Below are 26694 nucleotides of genomic sequence, written 5' to 3'. Positions count from 1 at the left end.
TTAAAATTGACATGAGACTTCTGATATTATTCACAAGCAGGCTCTTTCCACAAAGGTTAGTATAACTCTTCATTATATAATTATACGTCTGTTCTTTAAAATGTAATGAAAGGTAATAAATGTTTACATTTAACCGGGAGGACTATTTTTGTAGGCAAAATATACTTCCTTTGCCAAAGAATCATGATTTTACTAACTTCATTTTCCCTTTCTTCTTCAGGTCATGTATGGAATGTTGGTCTTCACATTAGTAGTCCGATCTATTTATATTGTTACATGGTAAGTAGTTTGGATCATCAAAAGAGTACACTTAGGTGGTAAATCTGTAGCCTGAATTGAAATAACACATAAAACCCAACTCCAGAAGGGATACTGGTAGAAAACTTATAACCCAACATTTATTATGGTATATTGCAAGAAATACTAATTCTTTAAATAAGTTGTTAATAGGCATCACATGAAACCAAGAGTTCTAAAATTAAAGAAATTTGAGGAAAGCTGTGTGTGATGGCCTCCTTTTGAATATTTATAATGTACACGAGTTTATTAAAGGCCTTGAAAAATCCTACAGTAGAAAAGAAAATAATTGTTTTTGTGTTTCTCAAACTACTTAATTAAGGAACCCTTTTTGCAGAACACCTCTCAAGGAAGACTATTAGTGTCACAGAGAAACAGTATTCCAGAAAGATCATTTAGGAAATAGGCATAATATTTATAGAGTTCATGAAAAATAAAATAAGAAATATTTCATGTGAGTACCTGGCATAGGGCCTGACCACATAACAGATGCTCAGTAAGTAAATAGTATGATTTATGGGTTTGTTCCTGTTTTTTTCTTTTTTAATTAAACTTTTTGTTTTGAGATAATTGTAGAAGCACATGCAATTGTAAGAAATAATAGATTGTCTGTACCCTTTACCAGTTTCCTCTAGTGATAATGTCTTGCAAAACTATAGTACAATATCATAACCAGGATTTGACCCTGACAGAGTCAAGATACAGAACAATTCTATCACTACAAGGATCCCTGTGTGGTCTTTCTGTAGCCACACCCAGTTCCCTCCTACCCCGTTTCCTTACCCCCTGTGCTTAACCCCTAGCAACTACTAATCTGCCCTTCATTTCTCCCATTTTTCAGAGTGTTATATAAATGGAATCACACAGTATATATAACCATTGGGATTGGCCTTTTGCACTCAGCATAATTCACTGGAGATTAATACAAGTTGTTGAGTGTATCAGTAGTTCACCCTTTCTATTGTGAGCAGTATTCCGTGATATGGATGTACCACAGTTTAATCATTCACCTGTTGAATAACATCTGGATTTCCAGATTTTATTTCTAGTTTTTTACTATTACGAATAAAGCTGCTATGAATATTTATTTACAGGTTTTTATGTGAATATAAGTTTTCATTTCTCTGGAATAAATGCCCAGAGTGGAATTTCTAGGTTGTATGATAATCATATGTTTAATTCTTTTTAAAACTTTCAGACTGTTTTTTTTTTTAAATTAATTTATTTTTGGCTGTGTTGGGTCTTCGTTGCTGCACGTGGGCTTTCTCTAGTTGTGGCGAGCGGGGGCTGCTCTTCATTGCGGTATGCGGGCTTCTCATTGCGGTGGCATCTCTTGTGGAGCATGGGCTCTAGGGCACACAGGCTTCAGTAGTTGTGGCTTGCAGGCTCTAGAGCACAGGCTCAGTAGTTGTGGTGCACGGGCTTAGTTGCTCTGTGGCATGTGGGATCGTCCCAGACCAGGGCTCGAACCTGTGTCCCCTGCATTGGCAGGCGGATTCTCAACCACTGCACCACCAGGAAAGCCCAACTTCCAAACAGTTTTCCAGAGTGGCTCTACCATTTTACATTCCCACCAGCAGTGTATGTGTGACCCAGTTTCTCTGCATCCTTGCCAACATTTGGTGTTGTCACTATTTTTTATTTTAGTCATTCTTACAGATATGTGCTGATATCTCATTGTAGTTTTAATTCTTGTTTCCCTAGTGGCTAATGATGTTGAACATATTTTCATGTGCTTATTTACCATCTGTATATCCTCTTCAGTGAAACGTCTGTTCATGTCTTTGCCCATTTTCTAATGGGATTGTTTCTCTTTTTTTAATTTGAGTTTTGAGCATTCTTTACATATTCTAGATACTCTTCATCAAATATGTGGCTCACAAATATTTTCTCACAGTCTGTACCTTGTCTTTCATGCTGTTCACAGAGCCTTTCACAGAGCAAAAGTTTTTAATTTTGATGAAGTCAGTTTATCAATTTTCCTTTTACATATCGTGCTTGGGCGTCCAGGCTAAGGACTCAATGCCTAACCCTAGGTTTTCCCATTTTTTACAAAAGTTTTGTATAGTTTTACATTTAAGTTTATGATTTATTTTGAGTTAATTTTTATGTAAGGGGTAAGGAGTAGGTTGAGGTCCATTTTTTAACCTACGGAGGTCCAGCTACTCCAGGACCACTGGTTGAAAAGGCTGTTTCTTCACTGAATTGCTTTTGCACCTTTCTCAAAAATTATTTGGGTATATTTGTGTGGATGTATTTTTGAGTTTTTTTATTCTGTTGCATTCATTTAGGTGTCTATCCCTCTACTGGTCCTACTCCCTGATAATTGATTACTCTACCTATAAAATACCTCTTCAAATCATATAGATTGATTCCTCTCACTTCTTTTTCAAAACTGTTTTTGCTATTTGGGTTCCTTTGCCTTTATGTATAAATTTTAGAAGAATAATGTCTATATTTAAAATCTTATTGGCATTTTGATAGGAATTGCATTAAACCTGCCTATCAATTTGTGAAGAATTGACATCTTTACTATGTTAAGTCTTCCAGTATATGAACACAGTGTGTCTTGTGTGCCTCTCCATTTATTTAGATCATCTTTGATTTCTTCCATTAGCATTTTGGAGTTTTGATTTTCTTCTTTTTAATTTTTGAATTTTATTTTATTTTTTTATACAGCAGGTTCTTATTAGTCATCCATTTTATACACGTTAGCGTATACACGTCAATCCCAATCTCTCAATTCATCACACCACCACCACCGCCCCGCGCAGGGGGGTAGCACACAGTATTGCTTTAAAGGGTCTGCATGTGCTCACCCAACCTAACCAATCCTGTTCGTGTCCATACATTTGTTCTCTACGTCTGTGTTCCAATTTCTGCCCTGCAAACCGGTTCATCTGTACCATTTTTCTAGGTTCCACATATATGCATTAACATATGATATTTGTTTTTCTCTTTCTAACTTACTTCACTCTGTATGACAGTCTCTAGATCCATCCACATCTCTACAAATGACCCAATTTCGTTCCTTTTCATGGTTGAGTAATATTCCATTGTATATATGTACCACATCTTCTTTATCCATTTGTCTGTCAATGGGCATTTAGGTTGCTTCCATGACCTGGCTATTGAAAATAGTGCTGCAGTGAACATTGGGGTGCACGTGTCTTTTTGAATTATGGTTTTCTCTGGGTATATGCCCAGTAGCAGGACTGCTGGGTCATATGGTAATTCTATTTTTAGTTTTTTAAGGAACCTCCATACTGTCCTCCATAGTGGCTGTATCAATTTACATTCCCATCAGCAGTGCAAGAGGGTTCCCTTTTCTCCACACCCTCTCCAACATTTGTTGTTTGTAGATTTTCTGATGATGCCCATTCTAACTGGTGTGAGGTGATACCTCATTGTAGTTTTGATTTGCATTTCTCTAATAATTAGTGATGTTGAGCAGCTTCTTGGTCATCTGTATGTCTTTGGAGAAATGTCTGTTTAGGTCTTCTGCACATTTTTGGATTGGGTTATTTGTTTTTTTAATATTGAGCTGCATGAGCTGTTTATATATTTTGGAGATTACTCCTTTGTCCGTTGATTCGTCTGCAAATATTTTCTCCCATTTTGAGGGTTGTCTTTTCGTCTTGTTTATGGTTTCCTTTGCTGTGCAAAAGCTTTTAAGTTTCATGAGGTCCTATTTGTTTATTTTTGTTTTTATTTCCATTACTCTAGGAGGTGGATCAAAAAGGTCTTGCTGTGATTTCTGTCAAAGAGTGTTCTTCCTGTGTTTTCCTCTAAGAGTTTTATAGTGTCCGGTCTTACATTTAGGTCTCTAATCCATTTTGAGTTTATTTTTGTGTATGGTGTTAGGGAGTGTTCTAATGTCATTCTTTTACATGTAGCTGTCCAGTTTTCCCAGCACCACTTATTGAAGGGACTGTCTTTTCTCCATTGTAAATCTTTGCCTCCTTTGTCATAGATTAGTTGACGATAGGTGCGTGGGTTTATCTCTGGGCTTTCTATCTTGTTCCATTGATCTATATTTCTGTTTTTGTGCCAGTACCATATTGTCTTGATTACTGTAGCTTTGTAGTATAGTCTGAAGTCAGGGAGTCTGATTCCTCCAGCTCCGTTTTTTTCCCTTAAGACTGCTTTGGCTATCCGGGGTCTTTTGTGTCTCCATACAAATTTTAAGACTTTTTTGTTCTATTTCTATAAAAAAAAATGCCATTGGTAGTTTGATAGGGATTGCATTGAATCTGTAGATTGTTTTGGGTAGTAGGGCCATTTTCACAATATTGATTCTTCCAATCCAAGAACATGGTATATCTCTCCATCTGTTGGTATCATCTTTAATTTCTTTCATCAGTGTCTTATAGTTTTCTGCCTACAGGTTTTTGTCTCCCTAGGTAGGTTTATTCCTAGATGTATTATTCTTTTTGTTGCAATGGTAAATGGGAGTATTTCCTTAATTTCTCTTTCAGATTCTTCATCATTAGTGTATAGGAGTGCTAGAGATTTCTGTGCATTAATTTTGTATCCTGCAACGTTACCAAATTCATTGATTAACTCTAGTAGTTTTCTGGTGGCATCTTTAGGATTCTCTCTATATAGTATCATGTCATCTGCAAACAGTGACAGTTTTACTTTTTCTTTTCCAATTTGTATTCCTTTTATTTCTTTCTCTTCTCTGATTGCCGTGGCTAGGACTTCCAAAACTACATTGAATAATAGTGGCGAGAGTGGGCAACCTTGTCTTCTTCCTGATCTTAGAGGAAATGCTTTCAGGTTTTCAACATTGAGAATGAAGTTTGCTGTGGGTTTGTCATATATGGCCTTTATTGTGTTAAGGTAGATTCCCTCTATGCCCACTTTCTGGAGAGTTTTTATCATAAATGGGTGTTGAATTTTGTCAAAAGCTTTTTCTGCATCTATTGAGATGATCATATGGTTTTTGTTCTTCAATTTGTTAATATGGTGTATCACATTGATTGATTTGCATATATTGAAGAATCCTTGCATCTGTGGGATAAATCCCACTTGATCATGGTGTATGATCCTTTTAATGTGTTGTTGGATTCTGTTTGCTAGTATTTTGTTGAGGATTTTTACATCTATATTCATCAGTGATATTGCTCTGTAATTTTCTTTTTTGGTAATATCTTTGTCTGGTTTTGGTATCAGGGTGATGGTGGCCTCATAGAATGAGTTTGGGAGTGTTCCTTCCTCTGTAATTTTTTGGAAGAGTTTGAGAAGGAAGGTTGTTAGCTCTTCTCTAAATGTTTGATAGAATTCACCTGTGAAGCCATCTGGTCCTGGACTTGTGTTTGTTGGAAGATTTTTAATCAGAGTTTCAGTTTCATTACTTGCAATTGGTCTGTTCATATTTTCTTTTTCTTCCTTGTGCAGTCTTGAAAGGTTATACGTTTCTAAGAATTTTTCCATTTCTTCCAGGTTGTCCATTTTATTGGCATAGAGTTGCTTGTAGTAGTCTCTAAGGATGCTTTGTATTTCTGCTGTGTCTGTTGTAACTTTTCCTCTTTCATTTCTAATTTTATTGATTTGAGTCCTCTCCCTCTTTTTGTTGATGAGTCTGGCTAATGGTTTATCAATTTTGTTTATCTTCTCAAAGAACCAGCTTTTAGTTTTATTGATCTTTGCTATTGTTTTATTTGTTTCTGTTTCATTTATTTCTGCTCTGATCTTTATGATTTCTTTCCTTCTGCTAACTTTGGGTTTTGTTTGTTCTTCTTTCTCTAGTTCCTTTAGGTGTAAGTTTAGATTGTTTATTTGAGATTTTTCCTTTTATTTGAGGTATGCTTGTATAGCTATAAACTTCCCTCTTAGAACTGCTTTTGCTGCATCCCATAGGTTTTGGATCATCGTGTTTTCATTGTCATTTGTCTCTAGGCATTTTTTGATTTCCTCTTTGATTTCTTCAGTGATCTCTTGGTTATTTAGTAACGTATTCTTTAGCCTCCATGTGTTTCTGTTTTTTACGTTTTGTCCCCTGTAATTGATTTCTAATCTCATGGTGTTGTGGTCAGAAAAGATGCTTGATACGATTTCAGTTTTCTTAAATTTACTATGGCTTGATTTGTGACCGAAGATGTGAGGTATCCTGCAGAATGTTCTGTGCGCACTTGAGAAGAAAGTGTAATCTGCTGTTTTTGGTTGGAATGTCCCATAAATATCAATTAAATCTATCTGGTCTGTTGTGTCATTTAATGCTTCTGTTTCCTTATTAATTTTCTGTTTGGGTGATCTGTCCACTGGTCTAAGTGAGGTGTTAAAGTCCCCCACTATTATTGTGTTACTGTCAGTTTCCTCTTTTATAGCTGTTAGCAGTTACCTTATGTATTGAGGTGCTCCTGTGTTGGGTGCATATGTATTTATAATTGTTACGTCTTCTTCTTGGATTGATCCCTTGATCATTATGTAGTGTCCTTCCTTGTCTCTTGTAACATTCTTTATTTTAAAGTCTGTTTTATCTGATATGAGAATTGCTACTCCAGCTTTCTTTTGATTTCCATTTGCATGGAATATCTTTTTCCATCCCCTCACTTTCAGTCTCTATGTGTCCCTAGGTCTGAAGTGGGTCTCTCGTAGACAGCATATATATGGGTCTTGTTTTTGTATCTGTTCAGCAAGCCTGCCGTCTTTTGGTTGGAGCGTTTAATCCATTCACGTTTAAGGTAATTATTGATATGTATGTTCCTATGACCATTTTCTTAATTGTTTTGGGTGTGTTTTTGTAGGTCCTTTTCTTGTCTTGTGTCTCCCACTTAGAGAAGTTCTAAGCATTTGTTGGAGAGCTGGTTTGGTGGTGCTGAATTCTCTTAGCTTTTGCTTGTCTGTAAAGCTTTTGATTTCTCCATCGAATCTGAAAGAGATCCTTGCTGGGTAGAGTAATCTTGGTTGTAGGTTCTTCCCTTTCATCCCTTTAAGTATATCATGCCACTCCTTTCTGGCTTGTAGAGTTTCTGCTGAGAAATCAGCTGTTAACCTTATGGGGGTTCCCTTGTATGTTAATTGTCATTTTTCCCTTGCTGCTTTCAATAATTTTTCTTTGTGTTTCCTTTGTGCCAGTTTGATTACTGTGTGTCTCAGTGTGTTTCTCCTTGGGTTTATCCTGTATGGGACTCTCTGCGCTTCCTGGACTTCGGTGGCTATTTCCTTTCCCATGTTAGGGAAGTTTTTGACAATAGTCTCTTCAAATATTTTCTCGGGTCCTTTCTTTCTCTCTTGTCCTTCTGGGACCCCTATAAACACATTGTTGTGTTTAATGTTGTCCCAGAGGTCTCTTAGGCTGTCTTCATTTCTTTTCGTTCTTTTTTCTTTATTCTGTTCTGCAGCAGTGAATTCCACCATTCTGTCTTCCAGGTCACTTATCTGTTCTTCTGCCTCAGTTATTCTGCTATTGATTCCTTCTAGTGTATTTTTCACTTCAGTTATTGTATTGTTCATCTGTGTTTGTTTGTTCTTTAATTCTTTTAGATCTTTGTTAAACATTTTTTGCATCATCTCGATCTTTACCTCCATCCTTTTTCCAAGGTCCTGGATCATCTTCACTATCACCATTCTGAATTCTTTTTCTGGAAGATTGCCTATCTCCACCTCATTTAGTTGTTTTTCTGGGGTTTTATCTTGTTCCTTCATCTGGTACATAGCCGTCTGCCTTTCCATCTTTTCTAACTTTCTGTGAACATGGTTTTTGTTCCACAGGCTGCAGGATTGTAGTTCTTGCTTCTGCTGTCTGCCCTCTGGTGGATGAGGCTATCTAAGAGGCTTATGCAAGTTTCCTGATGGGAGGGACTGGTGGTGGGTAGAGCTGGCTGTTGCTATGTTGGGCAGAGCTCAGTAAAACTTTAATCCGCTTGTCTGCTGATGGGTGGGGCTGGGTCCCCTCCCTGTTGGTTGTTTGGCCTGAGGCGACCCAACCCTGGAGCATACCCATACTCTTTGGTGGGGCTAATGGCGGACTCTGGGAGGGCTCTCGCCAAGGAGTACTTCCCAGAACTTCTGCTGCCAGTGTCCTTGTCCTCTCGGTGAGACAGAGCCACCCCCCACCTCTGCAGGAGACCCTCCAACACTTGCAGGTAGGTCTGGTTCAGTCTCTGTGGGGTTACTGCTCCTTCCCCTGTGTCCCGATGTGCACACTACTTTGTGTGTGTCCTCCAAGAGTGGAGTCTGTGTTTCCCCCAGTCCTGTCGAAGTCCTACAATCAAATCCCACTAGCCTTCAAAGTCTGATTCTGTAGGAATTCCTCCTCCCGTTGCCGGACCCCCAGGTTCGGAAGCCTGACGTGGGGCCCAGAACCTTCACTCCAGTGGGTGGACTTCTGTGGTGTAAGTGTTCTTCAGTTTTTGAATCACCCACCCAGCAGTTATGGGATTTGATTTTATTGTGTTTGCACCCCTCCTACTGTCTCATTGTGGCTTCTCCTTTGTCTTTGGATGTGGGGTATCTTTTTTAGTGAGTTCCAGTGTCTTCCTGTCAATGATTGTTCAGCAGTTAGTTGTGATTCTGGTGTTCTCGCAAGAGGGAATGAGAGCATGTCCTTCTACTCTGCCATCTTGAATCAATCTCCGGAGACTTCTAGGAAAACCACTGACTTGGTACTGAGAAGGAAGCCAACTAAAGCTTTGATTTTTTTTTTAAGCAATTGTAAATGGTATTGTATTTTTAAATTTTGGTGTCCACACATTTATTGCTATTATATAGAAACACAGCATATTAATAATGGTACCAGAGAGATCAAGATAGCAAAATAGAAGGACATGGAGCTCACCTCCTCCCACAAATACATAAAAAATACACCTACATGTGGAACAGTTCTCACAGAATAACTACTGAACACTGGCAAAAGATCTCATACAACAAGAGCCACAAGAAAGATCACCATGTAACTGGGCAGGATGAAAGAGAAAAAAAAAAAAGGAATTGGTGTTCGACCTACACCCTGGGAGGGTGCTATGAAACAGGAGAGGTTCCCTCACCTTGGGAACCCCCATTGGTGGCTGGAAGATCAGCCAGGACAGAAAGGGAGCGTCAGAGGTTCAGAGGAGAGTGCAGCAACTGGCTTGTGGCAGGCAGAACGGAGAGAAACCAGCACAGTCATGGCCACCTTGCTGCATTCCCCAGCCTGAAACATGCATCTGCTGGTGTGTACAGGGCCTGGGTGCTGAAATTCGGGCTTCAGAGGACAAACCTCGGGAGAGGACTGGGGTTGGCTCTGCGGAGACAGCCCGAAGAGACTGGAGTGTGGCCCAGGCCGCAACTTGGGGTATGGGCAGGACTGAGCCCAGGTATGCCATAGAAGCCCCATTGTTAACGCACACGCAAAGGGAGGGAAGGGGCCCCACCACAGCAGCCTCATTTTCCTCATTGCTCACAGCAGTCACAACTCCACCTCTACGAGCTCTGGGAGCTTGCAAGTCCTGGCAGTTGCCCACACCCAGAGGCAGGGCTGAAATCTGGGCTTGCAGCTTTACGACTGATGGATTTACAGCACTGGTGCCTTTATTAGCTCAGTGCCTTCTGGCCATCTCAGTGGATTACTGGTGCTCCTGAGCCTGGGTTGGGTCCAGATCTAGCACCTGTTGGCTTTGCGGGCATGTGCACACAGAGGCGGGCCATGGTCTGTGCTGATTCCATAGCTCCCATGGCAAGTCCCTGTGTCTGACTTTGGCAGATCTGTGCCAGCAGCTTTGTGATCACAGCAGCTGAGGGACATTCAGGCCAATTGCCTGTATTCCCTTGACTGAGACGGGGCCGAAGGCAGTACCAAGAACAGTGTACTTTGTGAGCGTGCACAACCGGTGACAGATGACACCACAAAGCTCACTTTCTGGTGGACAGCTCCTGCGGAGGAATACTTAGTGGATCCTCTTCCAGTGGAAGTGCTCCAGTTCCACCTACCCAACACCGCACTTAAGAATTGGATGTGGGGGCTTCTACTCCAACAGCTGAGGAGCAGATCCTGCCCCTGACAGGGCTGTGACAGCCACAGAGCAAAGAGGAGGCCCCACTCAATATCCAGTACGGGCTCTGGTCTCCACAACACAAGTTACACCCCCTGTCAACGGGATAATGGCCAGCACATGCTAAGGAAAGAGACAGCAGGCATCCATACTAAAAACAGCCCTCACACCAAAAATATTAGACTCATGCAGGCTCCACAGGAATGTTTCCACATACAAACAGCCCTTAAAGACCACAGTAGATAACTGTTTCTCCCAAATTCATAGAGTCAAAGAAATATAAGTAAAAAGAACCAGAGGAAATAGTCCCAGTTAAAAGAATGGGAGAGGGCTTCCCTGCTGGTGCAGTGGTTGAGAGTCTGCCTTGCCGATGCAGGGGACACGGGTTCGTGTCCTGGTCCGGGAAGATCCCACATGCCGCAGAGCAGCTAGGCCCGTGAGCCATGGCCACTGAGCCTGCGCGTCTGGAGCCTGTGCTCCGCAACGGGAGAGGCCACAACAGTGAGAGGCCCGTGTACCACAAAAAAAAAAAAAAAAAAAGAACGGGAGAAATCCCCTGAAAGAACAATGAAACAGACCCCTCCAGTCTAGTAGATCCCAAGTTCAAAAAGGAGGTAATAAAAATACTGAAGGAATTAAGAAAGGCTATTGACAGAAATACAGATCACTGTAACATGGAACTAGAAGCTATAAAGCGGAGCCAATTAAAACTAGAAAACTCATTTGCTGAGATGAAAGCCAAGCTGTAAGCAATAAATAGAAAACTAAATAATGCAGAAGAACGAATAAGTGATTTGAAAGATAGAATAATGGAAATCACCCAATCAGAACAGCAGACGGAAAGACAAATGAAAAAAAAATCAAAGCAATATATGAGACCTATTGGATAACATAAAGTGAGCCAATCTATGTGTAGTAGGAATCCCAGAAGGAGAAGAAAGAGAAAAGAGGATTGAAAGTATATTTGAAGAAATTATGACTGAAAACTTCCTAAACGTAATGAAGGAAACAGATATCCAGATACAGGAAGCCCAGACAAGATGAACCTGAACAGACCTACACCAAGACATGTTATAAGTAAAATGGCAAAAGATAAAGATAAAGAGAAGATTCTAAAGGCAGCAAGAGAAAAACAAAGAGTTAGTTACAAGGGAATCACCATAAGTGTATTAGCTGATTTCTCTACAGAAACATTGCAGGCCAGAAGGGAGTGGCAATATATATTCAAAGTCCTGAAAATAAAAAGCCTGCAATCTGGGATCCTCTACACAGCAAGATTATTATCTAGAATAGAAGGATAAAGAATTTCTCAGACAAGCAAAAACTAAAAGAATATAGCAATACTAAACCTAACCTAAAAGAAATACTGAAAGGTCTTTTCTAAATAAAAAAGAAGTAGGGAATTCCTTGGCAGTCCAGTGGTTAGGACTTAGCACTTTTACTGCCGGGGCCCAGGTTCAATCCCTGGTCAGAGAACTAAGATCCTGCAAACTGCACAGTGCAGCATAATTACATACATACATACATACATACATAAATCAATAGAAAAGAAGCAAGAATCTATAGGAGGGCTTCCCTGGTGGCACAGTGGTTGAGAGTCCACCTGCCAATGCAGGGGACATGGGTTTGTGCCCTGGTCTGGGAAGATCCCACATGCCGCGGAGTGGCTGGTCCCGTGAGCCATGGCCGCTGAGCCTGCACATCTGGAGCCTGTGCTCTGCAACGGGAGAGGCCACAGCAGTGAGAGGCCCACGTACCGCAAAAAAAAAAAAATCTATAAGAAAGAGAAAAATCACAATTAGAAAATAAATCCCTTAAATAAGGCAGTACGTAGATTAAAAAAAAACTTTTCTGTGTGCAAGCAATGGTAACTATGATGAACAGCCAAAGTATAAACATGAAGATGTTAGAGAGGACTTCAAAACCATAAAATGTCGGGGAGGGGAGTAAGAAATTGTAGGGGTTTTTTTTAGAGTGTGTTTGAGCCTATATGACTACCAGTCTAAAGCAAGTAGTTATAGTAATGGGTTATCATACTTGAAAAACAGGGTAACCACAAATCAAAAACATATAGTTGATTCACAAAAACCAAAAAGTAGAGAACTCAAGCATAGTGCAAAAGAAAAACTTCAAACTACAAAACGAAAAACAGAAAAAGAAAGGAACAAACAAGAAATACAAAATCCACTGGGAAACAAGGTTTAAAATGGCAATAAATACATACATATCAATAATTACCTTAAATATCAATGGACTAAATGCTCCAATTAAAAGACATAGAGTGGCAGACTGGATAACAAAACAAGAGCCTACAATGTGCTGCCTACACATAGATTGAAAAGTGAGCGGATGGAAAAAGATATTTCATGCAGATGGAAATGACAAGAAAGTGAGACTTCCAGTACTCATCAGACAAAATAGACTTTAAAGCAAATGTTATAAAGAAAGATAAAGAAGGACACTATATAATGATAAAAGGATCAATACAGGAAGAGGATTTTACACTTATCACCATATATGCACCTAATATAGAAGCACCCAAATATATAAAACAAATACTAACAGACATAAAGGGAGAAATTGATGGGGATACAATAATAGTAGGAGACTTTAACACCCCACTGACATCAGTGGACAGATCTTCCAGACAGAAAATCAATAAAGCAACAGAGATCCTAAATGATACATTAGAAAAGTTAGACTTAATTGATATTTTAATTTTGATACTATGACATTACATCCAAAAAAAACAAAATACGCATTCTTTTCAAGTGCACATGGAACATTCTCTAGGATAGACCACATACTAGGACACAGAACAAGCCTCAACAAATTTAAGAGGACAGAAATAATTTCAAGCATATTTTCTGACTACAACAGCATGAAACTAGCAATGAACCATAGAAAGAGAAACAAAAAAATCATTACTAAACAACATGCTATTAAAAAACCAGTGGTCAACTTGAAATCAAAGAAGAAATTAAAAAATACCTTGAGACAAATGACAATGAAAACACAACCATACAAAATCTATGGGATGAAGCAAAAGTAATCCTAAGAGGGAGGTTCATAGCAATATAGGCTTTCCTCAAAAAATAAGAAAAATCTCAAACAACCTAACGTACCACCTAAAAGATTTAGAAAAAGAAGAACAAACGAAAGCTAAAGTTAGCAGAAGGAAGGAAATAATAAAGATCAGACAGGAAGTAAAAAAAAAAAGAGAGAGATTAAAAAAAACAATAGAGAAAAATCAGTAAAACCCAGAGCTGGTTTTTTGAAAGGATAAACACAATTGACAAACCTCTGGCCAGGCTCACCAAGAAGAGGTCCCATATAAACAAAATAAGAAATAAAAGAGGAGAAATAATATCTGATACCTCCACAGAAATACAAAAACTCATAAGAGAATACTATGAACAATTATATCCCAACAAATTGGACAACCTAGAAGAAATGGATAAGTTTCTAGAAACATACAGCCCACTAAAACTGAATCAAGAAGAAATAGATAATTTGAACAGACTTATTACTAGAAGTGAAATAGAATCTGTAAAAACAAAAACAAACAAAAACAAAAAAACACCTCCCTGCAAACAGAAGTCCAGGACCAGATGACTTCACTAGGGAACTCTACCAAACATACAAAGATGAACTTATACTAATCCTTCTTAAAGTCTTCTGAAAGATTGAAGAGGAAAGAAGACTCCCAAAGTCACTCTATGAAGCCACCATCACCCCAATACCAAAACCAGACAAAGATACTACCAAAAAAAGAAAATTACAGGCCAGTAGCACTGATGAACATAAATGCAAAACTCCTCAACAAAATATTAGCAAACCAAATCCAGCAACACATAAAAAGGATCAGACACCATTATCAAGGTGGATTCATCCCAGGGTCACAAGGATGGTTCAACATAGGGAAATCTATCAATGTGATACACCACATCAACAAAAGAAAAGACAAAAATGACCTCAATAGATGCAGAAAAAGTATTTGATAAAATTCAACATCCATTCATGATAAAAACTCTCCCCAAAGTTGGTATAGAGGGAACATATTTCAACATAATAAAAGCTATTTATGACAAATATACAGCCAATATAATACTCAATGGTGAAAAGCTGAAAGCCTTCCCACTAAAATTTGGAACAAGACAGGGTTGCCCACTCTCACCACTCTATTCAACATAGTATTGAAAGTCCTAGCCACAGCAATCAGACAAGAAAAAGAAATAAAAGGTATCCAAATTGGAAGGGAAGAGGTAAAATTGTCATTATATGCAGATGATATGATACTATATATAGAAAACCCTAAAGATTCCACACAAAAGCCACTCGAACTGATAAACAAATTAAGCAAGGTAACAGACTACAAGATTAACATACATTTCTTTACACTAACAATGAATTATCAGAAAGGGAAAGTAAAATAACAGTCCCTTTTAAAATCACATCAAATATATATATATATGTATATATTTACAAATAAACTTTACCAAGGAGGTCAAAGACTTTATATGCTGCCAACTATAAAACGTTGATAAAGGAAACTGAAGATGATTCAAAGAAATGGAATGATATCCCATGCTCTTGGATTAGAATAATTAATATTGTTAAAATGGCCACACTACCCAAAGCAATCTACAGATTTAATGTGATCCCTATCAAACTACCCATGACATTTTTCACAGAACTAGAACAAATAATCCTAAAATTTATGTGGAACCATAAAAGACCCAGAATTGCTAAAGCAATCCTGAGGAAAAAGAACAAAGCTGGAGACGTAACCCTTCCAGACTTCAGACAATACTATTGATGCAAATGTACAGTAATCAAAACAGCATTGTGTTGGCACAATAACAGACATGGATCAGTAGAACAGAATAGAGAGCCCAGAAATAAAACCACATACCTATCATCAATTAATCTTTGAGAAATGAGGCAAGAATACACAATGGAGAAAAGAAAGTCCCTTCAGCACGTGACGCTGGGAAAGTTGGACAGCCACATGTAAATCAATGAAGTTAGAACCCTCCCTCACACCATACACAAAAATAAATTCAAAATGGATTAAGGACTGAATTATAAGACATGATACCATAAACTCCTAGAAAACAAGATAGGCAAAACATTCTCTGACATAAATCATACCAATGTTTTCTTAGGTCAGTCTCCCAAGGCAACAGAAATAAAAGCAGAGATAAATAAGTGGGACCTAATCAAACTTATAAGCATTTGCACAGCAAAGGAAACCATAAACAAAGCAAAAAGACAACCTACGGACTGGGAGAAGATATTTTCAAATGATGCGACCAACAAAGGCTCAATTTCCAAAATATACAAACAGCTTATACAATTCAATAACAAAAAAAAACTAATACCAAAAAAAACAAACAACCCAATCAAAAAATGGCCAGAAAACCTAAATAGGTATTTCTCTAAAGAAGACATCCAGATGGCCAGTAAGACACAAAAAGATGCTCAATATTGCTAATTGTTAGAGAAATGCAGATCAAAACTACAATGAGGTATCACCCCACACCAGTCAGAATGGCCATCATTAAAAAGTCTACAAATAATAAATTCTGGAGAGGATTTGGAGAAAAGGAGACCCTCTTACACTGTTGGTGGGAATGTAAATTGGAGCAGCCACTGTGGAAAACAGCATGGAAGTTCCTTAAAAAACTAAAAATTGAGTTACCATAGGATCCAGCAATCCCACTCCTGGGCATATATCTAGAGAATTGACGGATGAATGGATAAAGAAGATGTGATATGTGTGTGTGTGTCTGTGTGTGTGTGTGTGTGTGTCTGTGTGTGTGTGTGTGTGTATAGTGGGATATTATACAACCATAAAAAAGAATGAAATAATGCCATTTGCAGCAACATGGATAGACCTCGAGATTATCATACTGAGTGAAGTAAGTCAAGCAGAGAAAGACAAATATCATATGATATCACTTGTATGTGGAATCTAAAGTATGACACAAATGAACTTCTTTTTTTAATTTAATTTTATCTTTGGCTGCGTTGGGTCTTCTCTAGTTGCAGTGAGCAGGGGCTACTCTTTGCTGCAGTGAGCAGGGGCTACTCTTCACTGCAGTGAGCAGGGGCTACTCTTCGCTGTAGTACATGGGCTTCTTATTGTGGTGGCTTCTCTTGTTGCAGAGCACAGGCTCTAGGCGCTTGGGCTTTAGTAGTCATGGCTCGCAGGCTCTAGAGCACAGGCTCGGTAGTTGTGGCGCATGGACTTAGTTGCTCCGCAGCATGTGGGATCTTCCCAGACCAAGGATCGAACCTGTGTTCCCTGCATTGGCAGGGGGATTCTTAACCACTGCGCCACCAGGGAAGTCTCTGAACTTTTTTTCAAAATAGAAAGAGACTCACATAGAATACAAACTTATTGTTCCCAAAGGGATACCAGAGGGATAAATTAGGAGTTTGGGATTAGCAGATACAAACTAGTATATATAAAATAGATAACAACAAGGTCCTACTGTATAGCACAGGAAACTATATTCAGTATCTTATAATAAACTATAATGGAAAAGAAAAAAATAAAATCAGTGAAATTTATTTTAATCCCATTATATATAACCAGTATGTCAAGATATCATCAATTCATTGTGTAATCAATATAAAAAATATTGAAAATGTTTAAAAAAATTAATGCCTACTTTGTGGGGTTCTTATGAGGCTTAAATGTAGTAATTCATGCAGAGCATTTTAAGCTCTATGAAGAATACCCAGAGCATAGGAGGCACTCAGTAAATATTAGCTTAAATTTTAAAAAGAGAAAAAAATACGATTGATTTTCTTTTTGTTTACCTTGTATTCTGCCACCTTGCTGAACTTAATAGTTCCAGGAGACTTTTGTAGATTCCTTGAGATTTGCTGCAAGTAGAGACAGTGGTTTATATCATTCTTTATAATGTATGTGGTTTTAATTTCTTCTTTTGCCTTATTGCCCTGACTAGAACTTCTAGGACTGTGTTGAATAACAGTGGTGAGAGCAGCTATCCTTGCATTGTTCCCAGTCTTAGGGGAAAAGTATTCAGTCTTTTACCATTAAGTACGATGTTATCTGTATAGATTTTATAGATGCTTTTTATCAAGTTGAAGAAGTTACTCTCTATGCCTAATTTTCTGAGAATCTTTATCCTGAATTGTGCTGAATTTTGTCAGATGCTTTTTTCATATCACTTGATTTGATCATATATTTTTCCTTTTAGTATGGTGTATTCACTGATTAATTTTCAAATACTGAACCAACTGTGTATTCTGAATGAACCCTACTCAGTCATGGTGTAAAACTCTTTATATATTGCTGAATGATACTTGTTAATATTTTGTTAAGGATTTTTACATCTATATTCAAGATAGATATTGGTTTATAGTTTTATTTTTGTACTGTCTTTGTCTGAATTTGATTTCAGGGTAATATTAGCTTCATAAAGTCAATTGGGAAATGTTCCCTTCTCCTTCTATTTTCTGGAAGAAATTGCATAGAGTTGGTGTTAATTCTTCTTTAAATGTTGGGTAAAAATTCTCCACAGAAACCGTCTGGACCTGTAGTTTTCTTGGGAGACCAGGATATGGCCTTTCTTGGCATATGTTCCATATGTGTGCTTGAAAAGAATACGTATTCAGCTGATGCTGGAGGAACTTTTCCATAAATGTCTATTAGATCATGTTGTTTGATGGTTGTGTCAGGGATCTCCAAGACCACACTCAGGTTCAAAGATTTTCCAGAAAGACTCACAAAGCTCAGAAAAAATGTTATACTCATGGTTACATTTAACCTGAGGTTAAACTGATACAGCGTGCCCAGCACCCTAAGCAAAGAAACAAACAAAAAAACAGACATTTACTATTAGTCACATTATTAGTGTAAACTTTATGGTGTGGCCCTAGGTATCAGGTATAAAAAGACACTCTTATAGAACAGGATATTCGAAGGAATTAGGCGTTATCTCCCACAAACCAGTCAAGGGCCAATCCTTTCTTTGGGATGTACAGTATTTGCACAGCCCAACCCCAATGAATTAACCATTTGCTGCACAATGGTGTCTTTGAGTTTTTTTATATCCTTGTTGATTTTCTGGGTAGTTGTTCCATCAGTTGAGAGGGGGATGTTGAAGTCTCCACATATACTTGTGGATTTATCTATTTCTCATTCATTCTATCAATTTTTGCTTCATTCGGTCATCTACCCTATTTTGCAGTTCTCTTGTTTGATGCATAGACATTTAGAATTCCTATGTCTTTTTGGTGGATTGTCCCTTTTGTCATCACGTAATGTCCTTCTCTGTCTCTGGTCATTTTCTTTGGTCTGAACTCCACTTCATCTCTCATTAATATAGCCATATCAACATAGATTTCTTTTGATTAATGTTTGCATGATACACTTTTTCATACTCTTGCTTTCAACCTGCCTGTATTGGTATATTTGAATTGAGTTTCCTTTTGGATATCATATGCTTGGGTCATGATTTTGAATCCACTTTTCCAGTCTCTTTTAATTGGTTTATTTAGATCATTTATATTAACATAATTTTTATATTAAGGATTAATTCTACTATTTTATGTTTTGTTTTCTGTTTGTTCTATATTTTCTTTTTCCTGCCTCCCTGTGAGTTACTTGAACATTTTTTAGAATTCCATTTTAGTATATCTCTAGTGTTTGTGAGTCTTTCTCCTTGTACAGTTCTTTTAGTGATTGTTTTTATTATTACATTATATATACATGATGCCAAAATCTCACCCTGTGTACACTGGTGCCAAGTCAAATATCAGAGACAGAGTTTTGGGTGAAGTAGAAAAGAATAGCTATATTGCTTTCCCAGGCAAAGGGGGACGCAGCGGGCTCCTGCCCTCGAAAACTATGTGTCCCAATCTGGGATGATTTGATGAGGGGTCTTATAGCAATAGTTCAAGGGTGGGGTTGCTGACAAGATTAGGGTGTGTGCAGCGCTTGCACTCCCTTCATCTTGTCTCAGGTGGTCTCCTAATCTTGATGGGCTTCTCTGGTCCCTTTATTCTTGCCTTAGGTGGTTTCTTGGCTGCTCCTCCCTTGATTAGCAACTGTTCGAATCTGCAGGGAAGGTCATGGAGGCTGGAGTCTTGCCTACAAGAAATGGGAGACAAAGCAGGCCTCCATGCCCAGGAACCCCACAGGGCCCTGCTCGGTTTCATACATAACATCACAGTCTAATGGTGTTAACATTTTACCAGTTCCAGTGAAGTGCAGAAATCTTACCTTCCCTTTACATACCTATACTAGTTTCCTAGGGCAGCTGTAACAAAACACCACAAGCTGGATAGCTTAAAATAACTGAAATTCATTGTTCTGGAGGCTAGAAGTCCAAAATCAAGGTGTCAGTAGGGCCATGCTTCCTCTGAAACCTGTAGGGGGATTCATCCTCACCTCTTTCTAGGTTCTGGTGGTTTGCTGGCAATCTTTGGCATTCCTTGACTCTTATCTGCATAATTCCATTCTCTGCCTTTGTCATGACATGGTGTTCTCCCTGTGTCTCTGTGTCTTCACATGGCTGTCTTCTTACAAGAATTTGAGCCACATTGGATTAGGAGCCCATTCCACTACAGCATGACCTTATCTTAACTAGTTATATCTTCAATGACCCTATTTCCAAATAAGAGCACATTCTAAGATACTGGGGGTTGGGACTTCAACATATCTTTTTTGAGGGAAAACACTTCAACCTGTAACACTGCCTTTTTCCTGCCCCATTTAAAATATAATTATCTTAAGTATTTTCTCTGCATGCATTTATAACCACATCAGATAGTATTTTGATTTTTGCCCCAATCATAAATCATACTTTGGAAACTCAAGAGAAGTAAAATGTATTATAATCTAACCAAATTTTTACTCTTTCCATTTCACTTTCTTCCTGCCTAACATTCCAAGATTCCTTCTTTCATCATTTCCTTTCTGTTTTGAAAACTTCCTTAGCCATTCTCTTAGGGTAGATCTGGCAACATATCCTCTTAGTTTTCCTTCATCTGAGAATGTCTTGATTTCTGTTTCATTCCTGAAGAATATTTTCACTGGATATAGAACTCTAGGTTGACAGTTCTTTTCTTTTAAAACTTGAAAAATGTGCCACATCCTTCTGGCCTTCAAGTTTTCTGATGAGAAATCTGTCATTCAGATTGTTTTTTGCATATGGTGTAGGGTAAGGTATTGTTTCTGTTGCTGCTTTTCAACATTTTTCCCTTGTCTTTAGTTTTCAGAAATTTGCCTGTGTTGTGTCTTGATGTGGATTTCTTTGGTTTTAACCTGTTTGACGTAGGTTTAGCTTCTTGAATCTGTGGGTTATAGTGTTGTTCTTTATGTGTGTGTGTATGCCAGCTTTGAAAGTTTTCAGCCATTATTTCATGAAGTACTTTTTCATTCCTGCCCTCTTTTTCCTCTGCTTCTGGGACACCAATAACATGAATGCTAGATCTTCCTTATAGTCCCACAGGTCCCTGAGTGCCACCTCATTATTGCCAGGTACTGGTAGGAGTCCAGGTTCTTCCTTGCCATCTCTTGACACACAAATGGGGGGAAAGAGCTCCTCATTACTGCTGAGCTGGGGTAGCAATTTCCACTCTCTGCTAGGCCTTCCTGATACCACCCTGCCTGGGAAGGGCAACAGTGCCTAATTATTTCTCACCATGTGGCCTCCACTGACAGCTCAGTGGTATGACCTTGTTACCTCTGGTCAGTGGTAGAAATTCTGACTCCCCAGTAGCTCTACTTTCATACCACCTCGTTATTACCACATGAAGATGGAAGTTCAGGCTCCCCATGTGGTCTCCACTGACACTGCAGGAGATGGAGAGCTTGTTACTGCTGGGTGGGGAAAGATCCAGCCCCTTCCTTCTTGACATTACTGTGGCAGGAGGTTAGGGCACCTTCTTAGGGCCTGATGAGGAATGAAGTCTAGGCTTCCCACTCAGGCTTTGAGAATGGATGGGGGTGAGGCCACAGTTTTTTTTGTAGTGTTTGGCTGTAGAGTGGTTATTGTGTAAGTATTCTATCTTGCTAGACTGCCTTTTTCCTGGTTCTTTGGAGAGAGAGCAGGCTTTTGTTGGGCTGTTTTTTGTCTGTGCCTAGTGGTGTTTCTGGTTTACTAGTTTCTTCAGTTCCAACTCTCAGGTATCTGAGGCAACCAGAAAACACATGGAATTTATCACAGTAGCATTACTCGGGTCCCAAAGTCCTGAACCAGTCTGCCTCCTTCTCTCCACCTTTCAGAGTCTTCTTATGTTTTTTATATATAATGTTCAAGGTTTTAAATTGTACTTAGTGGGAAAAATAGGGAAGATTATGTTCGTTTCATCTTCCCAGAAGCAGAAGTCTCCAGTTTTTAGTCTAGGCACCTTAGGGAAATGTAAAGAAGCATATAAAACACAGTCCTTGCCTTAAATTCAAGTCTGATAGATAGGGTACCAATACTTTTAGAAATAAATGATGGACCTATATAAAATGGAAATCCTCTGAAATAAAAACGTCTTTCTTCCATCTGCTTTACCACAGCTTCTTTCTTATAGCTCCATTTTGTGATCGTTTTGTACTGTTCATTATTTACTTATGTCTTTGCCCAACTGGATTGTAAGTTTTCTTGAAGTCTTAGTTATCTTGATAACTCCTGGAACTCAGAATAGTGCTTATCAGTAAAGATTTTTAAAATCAAACTGAAACTCTGAAACTTCTGTTTCTTTTATTATGTCTGACAAGATACGTGAAAATCTCTCCTGTAACAAAACATCTAGAAATTCCAGATAAAATACAATAGATGTCCTTTTAAATGCATAGCTGAGCTCAAAAGAATGTAAAGAAAATTCCAAAGCGTTAACTCCAAAGGTGGAGCTGAAGACTAGACTGACAAGTGATCATGACAAATCATGATCAACTTGAAGGCATTTGCAGATACCAGGAAATCAGAACTTCAGGTTTGAGATTGAAGGTAGATAGAAGACAAAGCTTAGGGCATGTTTAAGATGAGCAGTTGGAACTCCCTCTCCACCACCACACACACATGTACACATAAAGTCAGGACCATCAAAGAGATACTGTCAGTGGAAGCCTGGGCTAAAAAAAATGTGCCCTTCAGTAACAGAAGATGACAAGGCAACTTGTCTTTCAACCTCAGTTTTAGGTAGGAAATATTACTTCCCTGAGAATCTATAATCACTAGTATGCCTTCACACATGTTTGAGATTCAAATGTACATAACCTTCATTGTCTGGGAAACCTCAAGATGTAAAATTAACTCAAACTGATCCACCTTTTATAGAGTCCCAATGTATCTAAGAGAAGCAAAAGCAAATTAACTTCAAAGAAATATACCTTAATGTAGGCCCCTCAGGATTTCCACAGATTGGCCCTCAAACATATGTGCACAATCAATAATTCTAAAACGAGAGTAGGAAATAAGCTACCATAAGCAAAAGTCAGGAGAAACAGAACAGCAGAAATAACCCCCGCAAATCAGATGCTGAAATATAAAGTAACTATTCTTTAAATATTTAATGAAAAAATAGAGAAAATTAAAATATGACAAAGGAACAGGAGATTATTAAAAATGAAATTACAGATTTGAAAAAGAATCAAAGACATTAAAAATAATCATTGAAATGAACCTATCTACAAAACAGAAACAGGCTGATAGACATAGAGAACAGACATGGTTGCCAAGGGGGAGAGGGAGAGGGAGAGGGAGAAGGATGGACTGGGAGTTTGGGGTTGGTAGATGCAAACTATCACATTTAGAATGGATAAACAACAAGGTCCTGATGTATAGCACAGGGAACTATAGTCAATATCCTGTGATAAACCATCATGGAAAAGAATATTAAAAAAGAATGTGTGTATAACTGAGTCACTTTGCTGTACAGCAGAGGTTGCTACAACATTGTAAATCAACTTCAATAAAAAAAAATCATTGAAATAAAAAAACTCAATGGATAAGTTAAAAGTAGATAAGACAGTTGAAGAGAGAATTAATTAAATGGAAAGACAAGTCTAAAGAAATAAGCCAGAAAGCATCACAGAGAAATAACATGTCTAATTGCAGTTCCAAAGAGAGAGAATAGCAAAAATGGGGAAAGAAGAGATATTCAAAGAGATAATAGGTGAGAATTTTCTAGAATTGGTAAAAGACATAACTCTTCAGCTTCAAAAATAATAATTCCCAACAGGATAAATGAAAGAAAATCTTTCTCAGGTATGGCAGATTTGATAGATTAGCTCATTCAACTTTGTTTCAGCCTCTTTCAAGTGAGCCTTCCTGTAATGTAGATGCTAAAAAGCTAAAACCTATATTTCCCATCTTACCTTTGCAGGTAAGTTTTCAGATACATTCAGATGTTTTGCCAATCACATGTATTCACATGAGTCTTGAATTCAGAACCAAGTTAAGTGGGAAGGAGAAGTGGTAGTATGTAGGCATCCATTTACTTATATGGATCTAGGGTGTGCATCATAGCTGTGGAACAAACAGGTGTGATGGCAGCTTCCTGACTGTGAATTAATTATAGCTAAGATGGTATGATGGTATGATGGTGGATGCAGCAGTTGGTCCAGAGGCTTTCCAGTTCTCCAGCTTCATAAATGTGAAAAAGAAAAATATTCCTTTGGCAAGATAATTCTGTAGTAGTGTTCGTAAGTCATTCCCAGAGAGCCTAAATCTGTTGAGCATTTCTTTCAGAATTGAAACTATTAAATTATTTTCTGCTTTAGATAGAGGTATTATCTGCAGTTGAATCCTGATTGACACCTGTTTTCAAAAAGCACACTAAAATTGCTGAAATCCAAAGAGTAAGATCTTAAAAACATCCAGACATAAAAAACATGTTACCAACAAAGGCATAACAAATAGTCCACAGCAGGCTTATCAGCAGCAACAGTGGAAGCCAAAACACAGTAGACTATTACCTTCAAAGTGCTGAGAGAAATTAACCATCAAGTTAGAATTGTATACCCAAATATCTTTCAAGAACAAGGGTTAGGTGAAAACATTTTGAGACAATTTTACTAGTACACCTCACTAAAAGACCTTCTAAAAGATTCTTTAGGAGGAAGAGTTGAGATACAAGAAAGAACAGTGAAGGAGAAAAAGTGAAAAACCTATGGGACTATCTGAACAAAATATTATGACTTTAATAATATCTAATTTGAGAGTTTTTTTTTTTCTTTTAAGGAACTAAAATGATGACAAAATAACGTGAGATACAAGAGAATAATCTTAGTCACATAGTTCCTAAGGTCTTTCTTATTTGGGGATAGGGTACATTCAGTGATTAATTTTGGATTTTACATGTGCTTTTTTGGTAACCACTAAAAACAGTAATTGATTTCACAATTTCAGTTACAAAAACCTGAAGGAGTAAATGGGATTATAAAAACTGAATCCAAAAGAAATCAGGAGAAGGGGGAAAAGGGATGCAGAGAAAAGTGAGGACAAATACAAAGCAAAAAATGAAGGGGTAGAAATAATTCAAAATATATCAGTAGTCACAGTAAATATAAATGAACAGAGCTAAGCAATTAAAAGACAAAGACTCAAATGGGGAAAAATCCAGGTATCTACTGTTCATAAGAAACATGGTTAAAATATAAATACATAGTAATTTTGAAAGAAAAAGATACAAAAAGATACATGCCATACAAGTATTGACTAAAAGAAGGCTGGAGTAGCTATTTTAATAACAAAGAAATTTAAGGCATTATTCATAACAAATGTGTTCATTACATTGTTCTTATAAGATTCAATTTACCACACCCCAAAAAAAGACAACTCTAAACTTGTATGGAAAACTTTAAACAAAAATTGACAGAATTACAAAGGAGAGATAGGTAACTACTCTATCATGAGGAGGTATTTTAACACAGTAACTCAGCCCAAAAAATATGAATAAGATTGATAAAATTTGAATAACGTAACAAAATGATTTACTATACTCAACAATTAAAGGATGCATGATCTTCTCAACCATGCATGGAGTAATTATTAAATCTGCCAATACTAGCTTTAAAGCAAAGTTCAACAAATTTTAAAGAATTGGTATCATGCACAGCATGTTCTCTGACAATTAGTTAAAATAAAACAGGATTAATCAAGATAGCCCATATATTGGGAAACCTAAAACTATACTTGTAAATATGAGTTAAAAAAGAAATCATAATAGAAATATTGAAATACTTTGAATGGAATCATAATGAAAATACTATAAACCAAAGTAAGATGTAGCTAAAGTGGTTCTTAGAGGGAAATGTTTACATTAAATGTTTACATTAGAAATAGAGAGGCTGAAGAATAATGAACTAAGTATTCAACTTGAGTAATTAGAAAACAGATGAATAGAATAAACCCAATGAGAAATGAAGAATGATACTGATAAAAGGCAGAAATTAATAAAAAAAAAGTACAATGTTGAAGATCAACACGTATCTAATTTTGTTCCTTTCTGAAACCCTAAGACTACAACAAAGGAATTTATTTATAAAGCATAAATCCACAAGGAGAAGACTCAATAAAATTTTAGAAGCTAGAAAGTAAATGGATTACTGCTAACTGCCTTAACCCAAGAAAGCCAGATTCTAAGTCAAGAATCTCCAGTTTACATCAGAGAATTGATTCTTGAGTATCAGGCATTAGCAGCAACAGCCAGTTTGGCAAAGGAGATGGAGGAGGGGTCTAAAATAAAGAGGTTTGGTTAAAAGCTTTAAGAAACTGTTAATTGCTTAGGCAACTGCATGCCATGGAGCAACTGCAGAAGTCTGCAGGTTTATTCTCTGGAAAGGGTGAACAGTATCTCTAGGTTGGATTTTGCCAGGCACAATTGAGCACGCAAATACCATACTGAAATCAGGTAAATTGGGTGACCTTATGCTTTATGAATGCTGAATGCAAAGACATCTAGGCAGAATATTGAAAGAATCTTCTTATAGGGAATATGAGCAGCCTAAAAGACCTGATGATATTGGGGGTTCCCTAACAATTGGCCCAGAAAAATAACCCTATGGTGAAGGTTACTAGTCTAAAGCCCTCAACCATATGCTCAGAGCTTGTGATCACCTTTTTAGTTTTGTACTCTTTAAAAATGAGGAGGGGCTTCCCTGGTGGCGCAGTGGTTGAGAGTCCGCCTGCCGATGCAGGGGACATGGGTTCGTGCCCCGGTCCGGGAAGATCCCCCATGCCGTGGAGCAGCTAGGCCCATGAGCCATGGCCGCTGAGCCTGCGCGTCCGAAGCCTGTGCTCTGCAATGGGAGAGGCCACAACAGTGAGAGGCCCGCGTACCGCAAAAAAAAAAAAGAATGAGGAGACAGTGCCAGACATATGATGAATGCATTCAATATGAAAGAGGCCAAAACAAATAATAAGGGAATAAATCAGCTAAGAGT

At 37.9% G+C, this 26694-nt stretch overlaps 1 protein-coding gene across 3 annotated transcripts in view; it reads left to right on the top strand.

Moving 5' to 3' along the window:
* ACER3 (alkaline ceramidase 3) overlaps positions 1 to 26694 on the top strand; it is a 188125-nt gene that overhangs the window by 138224 nt on the left and 23207 nt on the right. For all 3 annotated transcript variants that reach the window (XM_033862213.2, XM_073808406.1, XM_033862217.2), the window contains one exon: positions 221 to 279. In XM_033862213.2, the coding sequence (XP_033718104.1) occupies positions 221 to 279 (59 nt within the window). The remainder of the gene's footprint in view (positions 1 to 220; positions 280 to 26694) is intronic.

This window comes from Tursiops truncatus, chromosome 8 (genome assembly GCF_011762595.2).
Source record: "Tursiops truncatus isolate mTurTru1 chromosome 8, mTurTru1.mat.Y, whole genome shotgun sequence".
Lineage (NCBI taxonomy): Eukaryota > Metazoa > Chordata > Mammalia > Artiodactyla > Delphinidae > Tursiops > Tursiops truncatus.
The sequence above is the reverse complement of the archived record's forward strand: the minus strand, read 5'-3'. Positions and strand labels throughout refer to the sequence as shown.